Here is a 15865-nt window from a genome sequence, read left to right on the forward strand (position 1 = left end):
ACACACACACAGAGAAACACACACAGACACAGAGAAACACACACACACACAGAGAAACACACATACACAGACACACACACACAAACATACACAGACACACAAACATACACAGACACACAGACACTCACACACACACAGACACACACAGGCACACACGCACAAATGAAATAGATAGCTACTGAATTCCTTTCAATTGTTAAGGATTTACTCACCATGTTTCCTTTTGATCCTTGGGGCCCATCCAAACCTGTAGGACCCTAAAAAGGTAAAAATATTGAAAGGTATCTGTAAATGCACAAATAATTATCTTGGTCCAGAAACTTCCCCACTTTATCACTGTTTATTCTGAGTTTGCAACATTTACACTAATTGTTCTCGATTAAAAGGGGAGATTGTGTTTTGTGTTTCCTGGAATGGCAGAACCCTACAATAAAGGAGGAGACCATTCGGCCCATCATGTGTGTGCCCGTTCCTTGAAAGAGTTATCCAACTTGTCCCACTCCCCACTCATTCCCCCAATGTCTCTGTAAATGTTCCTTTTCCAGTATTATCCAATTCCCCTTTCAAAGTTATTATTGAATCTACTTCCACCGCCCTTTCAGGCAGCGCCTTCCAGATCACTGTGCAAAATAAATCTCCTCACCTCCCCCTCTGGTTATTTTACCAGTTGCTTTAAGTTAATTTAACCAGAAAAAAATGCAATTAAACAAATGAAAAGGGAAACATTTCAAACTTGATGATGGGACATACGGGTTGTCCTGGGGGGCCCGGAGATCCACGTGGTCCAAGGAGACCTCTCGATCCCTACAGAGAGAGAAAGAATAGAGTTATTAATGGAAATATGGTTATTAATGGGAATAGAGTTATTGATGGGAATACGGTTATTGATGGGAATAGAGTTATTGATGGGAATACGGTTATTGATGGGAATAGAGTTATTGATGGGAATACGGTTATTGATGGGAATAGAGTTATTGATGGGAATACGGTTATTGATGGGAATACGGTTATTGATGGGAATAGAGTTATTGATGGGAATACGGTTATTGATGGGAATACGGTTATTGATGGGAATAGAGTTATTGATGGGAATACGGTTATTGATGGGAATACGGTTATTGATGGGAATAAAGTTATTGATGGGAATACGGTTATTGATGGGAATAGAGTTATTGATAGGAATACGGTTATTGATGGGAATACGGTTATTGATGGGAATAGAGTTATTGATGGGAATACGGTTATTGATGGGAATAGAGTTATTGATGGGAATAGAGTTATTGATGGGAATACGGTTATTGATGGGAATACGGTTATTGATGGGAATAGAGTTATTGATGGGAATGCGGTTATTGATGGGAATACGGTTATTAATGGGAATATGGTTATTGATGGGAATAGAGTTATTGATGGGAATACGGTTATTGATGGGAATACGGTTATTGATGGGAATAGAGTTATTGATGGGAATACGGTTATTGATGGGAATAGAGTTATTGATGGGAATACGGTTATTGATGGGAATAGAGTTATTGATGGGAATAGAGTTATTGATGGGAATATGGTTATTAATGGGAATATGGTTATTGATGGGAATAGAGTTATTGATGGGAATATGGTTATTGATGGGAATAGAGTTATTGATGGGAATATGGTTATTGATGGGAATAGAGTTATTGACGGGAATACGGTTATTGATGGGAACACGGTTATTGATGGGAATATGGTTATTGATGGGAATATGGTTATTGATTGGAACACGGTTATTGATGGGAACACGGTTATTAATGGGAATATGGTTATTGATGGGAACACGGTTATTGATGGGAACACGGTTATTGATGGGAACACGGTTATTAATGGGAAAATGGTTATTAATGGGAATATGGTTATTGATGGGAATAGAGTTATTGATGGGAATATGGTTATTGATGGGAATAGAGTTATTGACGGGAATACGGTTATTGATGGGAACACGGTTATTGATGGGAATATGGTTATTGATGGGAATATGGTTATTGATTGGAACACGGTTATTGATGGGAACACGGTTATTAATGGGAATATGGTTATTGATGGGAACACGGTTATTGATGGGAACACGGTTATTGATGGGAACACGGTTATTAATGGGAAAATGGTTATTAATGGGAATATGGTTATTGATGGGAATATGGTTTTTGATGGGAATAGAGTTATTGATGGGAATATGGTTATTAATGGGAATATGGTTTTTGATGGGAATAGAGTTATTAATGGGAATACGGTTATTAATGGGAATACGGTTATTAATGGGAATATGGTTATTGATGGGAATACGGTTATTAATGGGAATATGGTTATTGATGGGAATACGGTTATTGATGGGAATACAGTTATTAATGGGAATATGGTTATTGATGGGAATGATCCTTTGAAAATGATCTGAACGAAATTAACAAGGTGAGGCAGCAATGAAAAAAGAAACAAAAACAGGAAATGCTGGAAAACTCAGCTGGTGTGACAGCATCGGAGGAGAGAGAAACAGAGTTAACGTTTCGAGTCCAAGCTCTGAAGAAGTCATACGGACTCTAAGCCGTTACTCTGTTTCTCTCTCCACCGATGCTGTCACACCAGCTGAGCTTTTCCAGCATTTTCTGTTTTTATTTCGGATTTCAAGCTTCTGCAGTATTTCGCTTTTATGATAGCAATCTGTTGGATTCTCGTCACCAGTTTGTTGGATCCTGTTTACACACTTGTTGTAAGGGGTGGCTGAGTTGGTCCTAATGATAGAGTTGAGTAGCAGACACTTCATAGGTCAAAACTCTGTGTTTATTTACAAAGGTACTTAGCAGCAACTAAACATGTGCTAACACTTCAAACTGTATCTCCACACTACTCTAACTACTAACTACTGACTACAGACTACTAACCACAGAGGTAGCCAACGCTTCTCTGCGATTGGATACTAAGATTATGTGATCTTCCATTATAACATCCTTCTTAAAGGTAAACTACACATCAGATTACCACATCCCTCCCCCTTTACTCAAATACATTTTATATTCACAATTACAATTTTCTCAAAATATCAAATTACTGATGAGTAATTTACAAATTCAGTCTTTCTGGGGGTTTCCTTATGCATGTTGAGTGTCTCAGCTCTACAGCTTCAGATTCTTTGTCAGGAACCTCCTTTTCCAGAGATGTCCGAACATCAGGTGGGCTCCTGTAGTTCTGTATCCTCCACTCTTGGAGGAACATCAGGCACATCTGTCCTGGGTTGAGTTCTCTCAACAGGAAACGCTGACCCAGTTGTGAACACTGGTGGGATCATTTCTTGGTGCATAGCTTCTCCCTTCCTTAGATGATCCACATGTCTCTGTATAACTCAGCCATGTGTAAGATAGAGGTCCAATCACTGCACCTATTTCACCCGGTAACCACTTTAGTCCTTCTCCAAAGTTCTTCACATATACCGGCTCTCCCACAGTAAATTTCCTCTCACGACTATGACAGTCATGTCTAGTTTTCTGACTTCCCTGACTCCTTTCCACCTTCCCCTCTAAATTTGGCATTATTAAACTCAATCTCATCCTGAGACGGCGTTTCATCATTAACTCCGCAGGTGTGACACGTTGTTAAGGAATCTCCAGTTAATCTCTTCATGCCTGTCTTGAATGTTTGAACCGCCCTTTTGGTCAGTCCATCTAAGGACTGTAAAGTTAAAGTAAACGGTAAAATTTTTACATGAATGATACCGTTGAGGTTGATAAACCTTTGAAACTCAGCACTTGTAAATACCGTGCTGTTATCAGATATGACCACTCCTGGTAGTCTGTGAATGGCAAAACTTTATCACAGCTTCTCAACTGTAGCAGAAAATGTTGGTGACTTCACCTCATATGTGTCCATCCACTTTGAATGGGCATCGACAATGAGCAGAAACATTGTTCCCATGAAAAGTCCCACATAGTCAATGTGTAACCGTACCCAGGGTCTACCTGGCCACTCCCAAGGGCATAATGAAGCTGTTGAAGGTAACTTTTGAAGTTGTTGACATTGCATACAATTCTTCACTAAGCTCTCAATTTCTTCATCCATCCCAGGCCACCATAGGTAGCTATGTGCTATGGTCTTCATTCGGGATATTTCTGGATGTGAGCTGTGTAGTTCAATTAGCAATGCCTCTCCCTTTGGAGGAACTATCATTCATGCTCCCCACAATAAGGTGCCATCCTGGCTGGTTATTTCATGCCTTCTGTTAAAGTACAGTTTAATTTAATCAGATACAGGTGGTAGTGACCAACTATGTAGCACTTGTTCTCGTACTTGAGATAGGACTGGGTCCCGACTTGTCCAGGCTCTGATCTGTCGAGCACATACTAGTGATGAATCTAAGAAATGTAACAACAAAATAAGTTCTTGTGGAACTAGGACTTCCACATTCTTTTCTTGTGAAGGCAAACGACTAAGTGCATTGGTGTTTGCAATTTGACTACCTGTTCTATGTATGAAAGTATACTCATATGCTGCCAAGATTAAAAGTCTTTTTTGTGTTTCTGTGTCTTCTTTCTATGTGCCTTCTTCTTTCTAGAGCTGAATTTAATCTCGGCCTTATTTTTAGTTTCAATATTGGCCCGACTACTCTCAGATGTAAGCTCAATTTGAGTGAACTCAGTGGCTGAGTCTCCAGAATTTCGTCATCTGTCTGCTTCTTTGAAAATTCTGCGACTTTTGCCTCCAAAACCTTTTTTGGCTCCATTTAGCTGATTCTTCAGCTCTTCCATCTCTTTTTTGTATTTGTTTGCTGCCTCCTGGAAAATTGAACATTGTTGTGTCTTCTCTGCCAACTCATCCTTCAGTTTGTTCAGAGAGGTGCTGAATTCTTTCCATTTCTCTTCGTACTTTTCCAAAGGTACAAACTCAGACCTGAGGGAACCTTGCCGTGTGGGAAAGTCTTTCAGCAGGTTTTCTTTCTTCCTTTCAAAGGTTGCTGACCTTGTCTCGAACTCTGACCTTAAGCATGGTGTCTTCGAGTTGCTCCTGCTGTTCTTCCAGGTTTTGGCTTAAGACATCCTGCATTTCTTCTGGTTGTTGAGTTTTTACACACTCCTTTTCCAAAGCAGAAACGTTTCCTGCTTCCTTTTGGAATCTCAGTGGTCCCTCAAGGTCGATTCCCCTTAGCCAGTTTCACCCTAGGATGCTTGATCCTCCGCCTCTCAATACCAACACTGGTAGTATTACCGATTGGCTCCCATAATGAACTGTTACTTTACTTATGCCTTTAACTTGGATGTCTTCACCCATGTGTGTTTTTAATTGGGTAGCTGTTTCTTCCAAATGTAATTGATGTTCCCCATTACTCAGATATTTGAATGTATGTTCCCCGATTACTGTAGTGGAAGTTCCTGTGTCCACTTCCATTCTAACAGGTCTACCGTTCACTTTCAATGTTACACAGATCGGTTCTGTTCTTCCAACCTTCAAGTTACACAATGAATAAATATCTGAATTTGTTGCTTCAGGCTCTTCTACATTGTAGATCTCACTGTTTTTTTTCTTTTGTTTAAATGCCTGATTGACTCTTTTGTGCATTGTTTCATTATGTGTCCATTTTTATGACAATAAAAGCACTATTTTTTAAAAATGACAATTGTTAAAGGATTGTTTGTTTCCTCCTCTACTGATATTACTCCTTGTTTTCACTGCTGAGTTATTTTTTTCTCCTTTTCCTGCCTCTCGGTAGAGCATTGCATTTTCCCGTCCTTTTTGGCTGGGGCTTCCTGCCAGATGTGGATACGGCGCCATTTTGTGCTCCCTGTACGGCTTTCGAATCTCTAACTGCGCTTTCCATTGCCAGGGCTATCTCTAGGCTTTCTCAAAATCCAAATTTGTTTTGGATAACAATCGCTTCTGAATCATATCCTCATTCACACTGCACACTAAATGATCTCTAAGCAAATGGTTTACGGATGTATCAAACTCACAATGCTCCGTTAATTGCTTCGACCTTGCCACATCGCTCACAGCTGTCTCCCCCGGGATTGTAATTCTTCAATTAAACTTGAACCTTTGCACCGTTACTGTGGGCTTTAGTTGGTGATGGCCCTTCACCAGCTCCACTAACTCATCAACACTTCCCCAGTCTGAGGCACTGGGTGCCCTCAAACTTCGAATCAAACCATGTGATTCCCACATGTACTTAAGAGGATCACCCGCCTCTTCTCTTCCCCCGTAACCTCATTTGCTTGGAAAAAGAATGTAGTGAACCAATCATCCGTTGCTGGATCAAAAGGATCAATTCTCCGAATTGCAGCATGCTGGGAGGGAGTTACTCAACAATTTGAATGGACCTTCTACTTATAACTTGTTTAATCCTGGTCATCAGTTTGTTGGAACCTGTTTACATGCTTGTTGTAATGGGTAGCCGATTTGGTACAAATGATAGAGTTGAGTAGCAGACACTTCATAGGTAGAAACTCTGTGTTTATTTACAAAGGCACTCAACAGCAACTAAACATGTGCTAACACTTCAAACTCTATCTCTACACTACTCTAACTGCTAACTACTGACTACAGACTACTAACCACAGAGGTAGTCTGCGCTAGTCTGCTTTTGGATACCAAGATCATGTGATCTTCCAATAGAACGTTCTTCTTAAAGGTAAATTACACATCAGGTTACCACAGGTTCAAATTTCGGACATACCTCTTACTGCACAAACGGAGGCCATTCAGCCTATTGTGTCTCTACTGACTCTTTGAAAGCCCTATCCAATTAGTCTCACTCACAAGAACATCAAAAAATAGGAACAGGAATAGATCATTTGGCCCTTCGAGCCTTCCCCCACAATCAATACAAACATGGCTGATTTTCTCCCTCAGCTTCTCTTTCCTGTCGGCTCCCCATATCCCTCGATTCTCTGAGAGATCAAAAACCAATTGTTGAATTGTTGTGTTGAATGTACTCAACGATGGAGCACCCACAACTTTCTCTGGGAGAGAATTCCAAAGATTCACAACCCTTTGAGTGAAGTAATTTCTCCTCATCTCAGTCGGAAATGATCGGCCCCTTATCCTGAGACTGTGCCCCCGTGTTTCCGATTCTCCGACCAGCAGAAACAATCTCTCAGCGTCCACTCCATTGAACCCCCTCAGAATCTTTACATTTCAATGTGATGCCTCTCATTCTTCTAAACTCCAGAGAATATAAACCCAATTTACCCAGCCTCTCATCATGGGCAGCCCTCATCCCAGGGACCAATCTAGTGAACCTTCTCTGAACTCCTTCCACGGCAATAATGTACTTTCTTAAATGTGGAGGCCAAAACTGCACACAGTATTCCAGATGTGGTCTCACCAAAACCCTGTACAATTGTAGCAAGGCTTCTTTATTCTTGTACTCCAATCTTCTTGCAATAAAGGCCACCAAGCCATTTGCCTTCCTAATTGATTGCTGCACCTGCATGCTAACTTTCTGTGTTCCTTGTGCAAGAACATCTTAAAGTCTCTTTGAACATCAACTCTTCTAAGTTTATCACCTTTTAAAAATTATTCTGCTTTTCGGTTCTTGCTCCCAAGGTGAGTTACCTCACACTTCCCCACTTTCTAATGACCCAGATCTCCTGGTCTCGAGGCCATTGCAGACCTGCGATGTGCTACCGGGCCCATCAGGAGTCCCAAATGCACTGACTCATGGGAACTTCTGATGGGCAATTCCCCCTCCCCATGATCCTCGGAAAAGTGTCCAACTCTGAGTTAGAGTCGGAAACTTTAGACAGTTCCGACTCACTTATCCAGGAAATGTTAAACAGGAAAATCTTGTTATAATTCCTGGGTAAGTATACACCCTCCGTCTCTCCCCTCGACTTGACTGCCCCCATCACCCGATTCCCATCCTGACCCAAAACCACCACCCTCCGACTTGACTGACCAGCTCCCACCACCCAACTCCCTCCCAACTGCCTGTCAACCCCACTGGCCCCCCAACTCGCCCCCAACCTCATTACCCTACCCAGCTGCCACCATACCCCCTTACTCATTTACCTCACTCACTCTGCCCACTTAAACACCTACACATTCACCCATTCATTCATACACACTGAAAAGCTGCTTAAATTGGAGAGATGGTGGTGTAGTAGTAATGTCACTGCGCTGCAGAGACCCAGGGCTAATGCTCTGGCGATGTGGGTTCAAATCCCACAGTCGCTGGTGGAATTTAAATTCAATTAACAAATAAACCTGGAGCTAAAAGCTAGTCTAATGAAACTGTTGATGTAAAATTCCATCTGGTTCACTAATGCCCTTTAGGGAGGGAAATCTGCTGTCCTTACCTGGTCTGGCCTACATGTGACTCCAGACCCACAGCAACGTGGTTGACTCTTAAATGCCCTTTGAAATGGCCTAGCAAGAAAAGAGAGCGGAGCAGTGTCTGTATCCTGAGAGTGATCACTGCTCCTCAGGACATTCAGGCCATTGTCTTGTTACCCGCTCTCTTAACCTGCTGATGTCTCTCCTCGCAGCTTACATTCCCTAGTTTTGTATCATCAGCAAACATTAGATACATTACTCATGCTCTCTTCTAAGTCATTAATATCCACTGTAAACAGCTTGAGACGCCAGTGCAGATCCTTGCAGCACTCCACCATTCATTGCCTGCCAACTGAAAAAGTCCTGTTAATCCCTACTCCCTGCTCTCTGTCCATTAGCCGATTTTCCATCCATTATATTATCCCCAACTCTATGAGCCCTAATCTTATGTAAAAGCTTTTTTTTATGTTACTGCTCTGCTCTTTCCCAATAGCCCTGCAAATTTCTCCTTTTCAAATATTTCTCCAATTCCCTTTTGAAAGTTATTATTGAATCTGCTTCCACCGCCCTTTCAGGCAGCACCTTCCAGATCACAACAACTCGCTGTGTAATAAATTCTCCTCACCTCCCCCTCTGGTTCTTTTACCGATTCCCTTCAATCTGTGTCCCTCTGGTTACCGACACTCCTGCCACTGGAAACAGTTTCTCCTTATTTACTCTATCCAAACTCCTCATGATTGTGAACACCTCGATTAAATTTCCCCTTAACCTTCTCTGCTCTAAGGAGAACAATCCCAGCTTCTCCAGTCCCTGCACATTAACTCCCTCATCCCTGGTCCCATTGGAGTAAATCTCCTCCGCACCCTCTCCAAGGCCTCGACATCCTTCCTAAAGTGTGGAGCCAGTATTCAGGGAATCATAGAAATTTGTGGCACAAAGGAGGCCATTCAGCCCATCATGTATGTGCCAACCAAAAAATAACTATCCAGCCTAGTCCTCTCTGTGAATGGAAACAGGTCCTTCCCATCCACTCTATCCAGGCCCCTCATAGTTTTATACACCTCAATTAAATCTCCCCTCAGCCTCCTCAGTTCCAAAGAAAACAATCCCAGTCTCTCCAATCTTTCCTCAGGGATAAAATTCTCCATTCCCGGCAACATCTTTGTAAGTTTCCTCTGTTCCCTCTCTCGTGTGATCACATCCTTCCTTAATGTAGTGACCAGACTATACTCAGTATTCTAGCTGTGGTCTAACTAGTGTTTTATCCAGTTCTAGCGGAATCTCCCTGCTCTTATATTCAAAGCCTTGGTTAATAAAGGAAAATGTTCCAAACACCTTTTTAATACCACCTTGTCTATTTGTTATCATAAGGAACATAAGAAATAGGAACAGGAGTAGGCCACATGGCCCAACGAGCTTGCTCCTCTATTCAATATGATCATGGCTGATCTTGGGCTTCAACTCCACTTTCCTGCCCACTCCCCATATCCCTTAATTACCTGAGAGTCCAAAAATCTGTCTCTCCCAGCCTTAAATGTGTTCAATAATGAAGCATCCACAACTCTCTGGGGCAGAGAATTCCAAAGATCACAACCCTCTGAGTGAAGAAATTTCTACACATCTCAATCCTAAATGGTCAGCCCCTCTTGAAACTATGCCCCCTTAGACCCCCAGCCAGGGGAAACAATCTTGGAGGTTTCAATGAGATCACTTTATTCTAAACTCCAGAGAATATGTCCGCTAGTTTCAGTGATCTATACTCCAAGGTCCCTCTGCTCCTCTACCATTTATTGTGTATTCCCATGTCTGTCCTCCCCAATACCTTACCTCACATTTCTCCGGATTGAATTCCATTTGCCACTGTCCCGTCCACCTGACCAGCCCATTGATATCTTCCTGCAGTTTACAGCTTTCTTCCTCACTATCAACCAATCGGCCAATTTCTTTATCATTGACAAGCTTCTTAATCATACTCCCCACATTTAAGTCTAAAACATTGCTATATATGATGAACAGAGAGGGAGACAGTACTGAGCCCTGTGGAATCCCACTGGAAACAGCCTTCCAGACATAAAAACACCCATCAACCATTACCCTTTGCTTCCTGTCCCTGAGACAACCTTGGATTCAAATTGAAACTTTTCGATGGGTTTATAATTTTCTGACTAGGCTGCCAGGTGGGACTTTATCAAAAGCCTGACAAAAATCTACATAAACTGCATCGAACATATTACCCTCATCAACCCTCTCCAAATATTTAATCCCGTTAGTCAGACACAAGCTTCCCTTAACAAGTCCATGCTGTCTTTGATTAATTCATGTCTTTCCAAAGGAGGGTTTATTTTGTCCTCCAGGTCTTTTTCCAATAATTTTCCCACCATTGAGGTTAGACTGGCTGAGCTGTAATTACTTGGTCTATCCCCTTCTCCCTTTTTAAACAATGGTACAATGTTAACTGTTCTGCAGTCCTCTGGCACCACACCTGAAGTCAGAGAGGATTGAAATGATGGTCAGAGATTCCATTATCTCTTCTCTTGATTCCCTTAACAATCTGGGATACATTTGAAGCTGACCTGGGGTTCTGTCCACTTTTGAGGATGATAAACTCACTGTTTATCCTGTTCACTATCTCACTCTCCTGCTCCTTTCTAATGTCCGATTTGTCCCTCTCTTCTGTGGAAATAGAATCAATGTAAACCTTCTGTCTCCACACTAGTTGTTTGCTCTCTAATAGGGCCAACTCTTCGCTTAGTTATCCCTTAGTTATCCCTTCATAATTTATCATTCATAATAATACATCATTTATAAAACATCTTTGAATTGTTGATTTTATTTGTCGATATTTTTTGTCTCCTCTATTTTCTTTCCTAATTCCCTTTATGATTTCACACCTGTGCTTTTTATACTCTAGGTTTTCTGTAATGTTGAAATCTCAGTAACAGACATAAGCTTCTGCTCAGTGGGCTGTTTGACATCCAGAGGGGGTAAGTTTGGGAGTCCCTCCCTTTTTTTCCTGGGAACGTATTTTATTTTGAAGTCTCTCCATTTCCTCCTTCAATGTCTCCCACTGCCCTGACACTGATTCACCTTCGAGTAGCTGCCCCCAGTCCACATTCTCCAGATCACATCTCAGTTCATGTATTGGCCTTTCTTACTTAAAAATTCCCTCTTTTCCTTGTCCTTTCTCAGAACTATGCTAAATCTAACGGAATTAGGATCACTGCACACCAAAATCCTCTCCCACTGATACCCCTTCCACCTGCCAATGTTTCATTGTCCAGAATCACCTCTTCTCTTTGCAAACAACACTGTAGCTGAGATCTAACGAGTGCTTAATAAAGTTTTATTGTAACTTCCTTGCTGTTGCATTGTACTCCTCTCTTAATAAAGCCAAGGATGCCATATACTTTCTTTCTGAACATCCTTCTTAAACTGTCCTGCTATCTTTACAGAATTGTTTTGAAGATTATCCCAAAATGGGTAACTTACAGATTCACCAGGCAACCCTCGTGGCCCAATCTCTCCATCATCACCCTGAAAAACACAAAACATTCAACCAGGTTTGTAACGGGAGGGAAGGAAAGGGTTTCGAGCAGAGAACTGAACCTAACAGACCTGTCAGATACTAAGTGATGAGAAACTGAACCGACAGAGAGATTAAGGTTCTTTACAGACTTACCCTTTCACCGTCATCGCCTGGCGGCCCAGGTGGACCCAGTGCTCCTGTCTCACCCTGTGAAAATACAGGAAAGGCAGGTGTTACACATTAAACCCACTGCTTCCATCTCACTCCATTTAATGTATTGAACCGCCAACAATAGAACTACTTGCAAAAGCTGCAGAACACATACTTTACATAAAAACAGCATGATGGAATCATTGCCAAGGAGATCCCACCTGCTTTTACTGCACAATTCACACAGAGAGTATAAAACTCAAGTAATTGTACCACTTAATGCCTCTGTGCCAATGATTAATGTGGAGTGAAATCAACAAACATAGAATCTTACTGCACAGAATGAGGCCATTCAGCCCATTGTACCTGTGCTGGCTCTTTGAAAGAGCTATTCAATTAGTCCCACTCCCCCTGCTCCTTCCTTAATGTCCTGCAAGTATCTTCTTTTCAAATATTTCTCTAATTCTCTTTTGAAAGTTATTATTGAATCTGTTTCCACCATCATTTCAGGCAGCGCGTTCCAGATAATAAAAATCATTTCTAAAATAGATTCTCATCTCCCCATCTTTTGCCGATTCTCTTCAATCCGTGTCCCTCTGATCAACAACCCCGCTGCCCAGGTTCTGAGAGGAATTCAGGGGCAAGATTATAACTTTTCTCTTCTAACCCAGATTGTGTAGCGGAATACATGACAATCCAGCACAGAAATAATGACAGCAGGAAAGGTGCTCTCTCAGGGTTGGCCAGGAGGGAGTTCCAGGATTTTGACCCAGCGACAGTGAAGGAACGGCGATATATTTCCAAGTCAGGATGGTGAGTGACTCGGAGGGGAACTTCCAGGTGGTGGTGTTCCCATCTATCTGCTGCCCTTGTCCTTCTAGATGGTGGTGGTCGTGGGTTTGGAAGGTGCTGTTGAAGGAGCATTTTAACAGGTGAAGGTGTTGCAATCTTCAAAGAGACTCCATCCTGATTTAGCAAGATCCAACCTCTCAGTGACTGGTGGGAGAGAGATACAGAGAGACAGAGAGACTGGGGGGGGTGGTGGGGGGGAGTGGGTGGGGGGGAGAGAGAGAGAGAGAGAGAGGCACAGAGACTGAGACAGAAACAGAGACAGACAGAGACAGAGGCAGACAGAGTGATCGAGACAAGGGGAGGAAGTGGGAAGGGAGAGAGACAGAGAGATAAACACTAACACAGGCATGTGACAGGAATCCAGTGATACTTGATGTTGTGAATAACAGTCCTGAGTTATAAGCAAATCAGTAAAATGTTTGGCAATTGTTCTTCCCTCTGAAGTTAATTTTCCTTTTAATGAAGTATCAGTCCCTTTAAGAGAATTTCTAACCGAGGCATTTCAACCTCCCTTTCTCTCTCGAGGATGATCAGCAGCTTCTCTCCGTAACATCTCCCTGGGGAAATCTCCAAGTGGTTACTTATCATCCTCTTCCCTGTTTCACAGACACTGAATATATATTCCTAGGGGAGTGAGAGGGTGAGGGGTGGGGTGGGGGTGGGGGAGTGAGAGGGTGAGGGGTGGGGATCACAGACTGGGGGAGTGAGAGGGTGAGGGGCGGGGATCACAGACTGGGGGAGTGAGAGGGTGAGGGGTGGGGTGGGGCTCACAGACTGGGGGAGTGAGAGGGTGAGGGGTGGGGTCACAGACTGGAGGAGTGAGAGGGTGAGGGGTGGGGATCACAGACTGGGGGAGTGAGAGGGTGAGGGGTGGGGGTCACAGACTGGGGGAGTGAGAGGGTGAGGGGTGGGGGTCACAGACTGGGGGAGTGAGAGGGTGAGGGGTGGGGTCACAGACTGGGGGAGTGAGAGGGTGAGGGTCACAGACTGGGGGAGTGAGCGAGTGAGGGGTGGGGGTCACAGACTGGGGGAGTGAGAGGGTGAGGGGTGGGGTCACAGACTGGGGGAGTGAGAGGGTGAGGGGTGGGGATCACACGACCCAGAGGCAGTGGAGGGAAGTTAGAGAAAAACAGAATTACCTGGAAAAACTCAGCAGGTCTGGCAGCATCGGTGGAGAAGAAATCAGTTAACGTTTCAAGCCTTCACGGCCCACTAATGCAGTTCTGCCGAAGGGCCGTGAAGGCTCGAAACGTTAACTGATTTCTTCTCCACCGATGCTGCCAGACCTGCTGAGTTTTTCCAGGTAATTCTGTTTTTGTTTTGGATTTCCAGCATCCGCAGTAGCTTTTAGCTTTTTGAGAGAAGTTAGAGGTTGGGGCCAGTTTGAGTTCCTGGATGCTGTCAGCGTAATGAAGACATTTGTTACGGTTCCATTTCAGAGACAGTTCGATGAAAATGAGGATCTTGAAGTTGAATGAAATGATGAACCTGGTTAGGAGGCTGGTTAGTCACTGGAAGACAGAGTAGGGACAATAGAGAGCCACTCGAGTTGGAAGGAAGAGTCCACTGTGTCTCTTCTGGGGTCTCAACTATTCATTACATTTACTAATGATGATGCAGTAGTAACATTCATGCCACACAAGTGTCAGGCAATGGCCATCGCCAACAAGAGACGTCTAACCATTGTCCCCTGACATTCAATGGCATTACCATTACTGAATCCCCCCACTATCAACATCCTGGGGGTTACCATTGATCAGAAACTGAACTGGACTAGCCATATAAATACTGTGGCTACAAGAGCAGGTCAGAGGCTGGGAATCCTGCAATGAGTAACTCACCTCCTAACTCCCCAAAGCCTGTCCACCATTTACAAGGCACAAGTCTGGAGTGTGATGGAATACTCTCCACCTTGCCTGGATGAGTGCAGCTCCCACAACAGCCAAGAAGCTGAACACCAGGACAAAGCAGCCCGCTTGATTGGCACCACATCCACAAACATTCACTCCCTCCAGCACCAACGCACAGTAGCCACAGTGTGTACCATCTACAAGATGCACTGCAGGGATTCACCAAGGCTCCTTCAACAGCACCTTCCAAACCCATGAGCACTACCATCTAGAAGGACAAGGGCAGCAGATAGATGGGAACACCACCACCTGAGAAGTTCCCCTCCAAGTCGGTCACCATCCTGACTTGGAAATATATCGCCGTTCCTTCACTGTCGCTCGGTCAAAATCCTGGAACTCCCTCCCTAACAGCACTGTGGGTGTACCTACACCACATGGACTGCAGCGGTTCAAGAAGGCAGCTCACCACCACCTTCTCAAGGGCAACTAGGGATGGGAATAAATGCTGGCCCAGCCAGCGAAGCCCACAACCCGTGAATGAATTTAAAAAAACAGTAGAGAACCATATAACCAAGTTCCTTGATGACACATAAATTGGCAGCATAATGATTACTGTGGTCAGAGGATATAAATATAACGAGGGATTGATAGATTGAGAGTGCGCAAAATTGTGATGGATGGAATTCAGTGCAGGAACAGGAGCATACTGGTTATGGTACTGGACTGGTAACGATCTAGAGATGTGACTTCAAGTCTCACCACAATAGCCGGGGGAATTTAAATTCAATTAAAATAAATCTGGAATTGAAGCTAATCTCAATGATGGTGCCCATGAAACTATCGGATTGTTGTAAAAACCCATCTGGTTCACTAATGCCCTGTAGGGAAGGAAATCTGTCGTCCTTACCTGGTCTGGCCTACATGTGACTCCAGACCCACAGCAATGTGGCTGGTCCTTAATTATCCTCTGAAATGGTCTAATAAACCATTCATCCATTAAGAAGGCAGCTCACCACCACCTTCTTGAGGGCAATTAGGGATGGACAATAAATACTGGGCTAGCCAGCGACACCCACATCTCATGAATGATTAAAAAAAGGATCCATTTAACAAATTTGGATTAAGAAGGGATAGATCCATGCCTTGTTTAAACAGTGCAAAACTAGGAATAGTGGAGGTCAGAATAATGGAGGTC

The 15865-nt window shown here is 43.3% G+C and overlaps 1 protein-coding gene across 1 annotated transcript in view; it reads right to left on the reverse strand.

Annotated features, from left to right (window-relative positions):
• Positions 1–212: 212 nt before the first annotated feature.
• The window catches only part of LOC144676532 (uncharacterized), a gene marked incomplete at both ends in the record, with an annotated part of 60751 nt that continues 45098 nt past the window's right edge, over positions 213–15865 (reverse strand). The window contains 4 exons of the mRNA XM_078536929.1: positions 213–257; positions 751–804; positions 11782–11826; positions 11972–12025. Coding sequence (XP_078393055.1) covers positions 213–257; positions 751–804; positions 11782–11826; positions 11972–12025 — 198 coding nt within the window. The remainder of the gene's footprint in view (positions 258–750; positions 805–11781; positions 11827–11971; positions 12026–15865) is intronic.

Source organism: Cetorhinus maximus, unplaced genomic scaffold, assembly GCF_964194155.1.
Source record: "Cetorhinus maximus unplaced genomic scaffold, sCetMax3.hap1.1 HAP1_SCAFFOLD_1672, whole genome shotgun sequence".
NCBI classification, from domain to species: domain Eukaryota; kingdom Metazoa; phylum Chordata; class Chondrichthyes; order Lamniformes; family Cetorhinidae; genus Cetorhinus; species Cetorhinus maximus.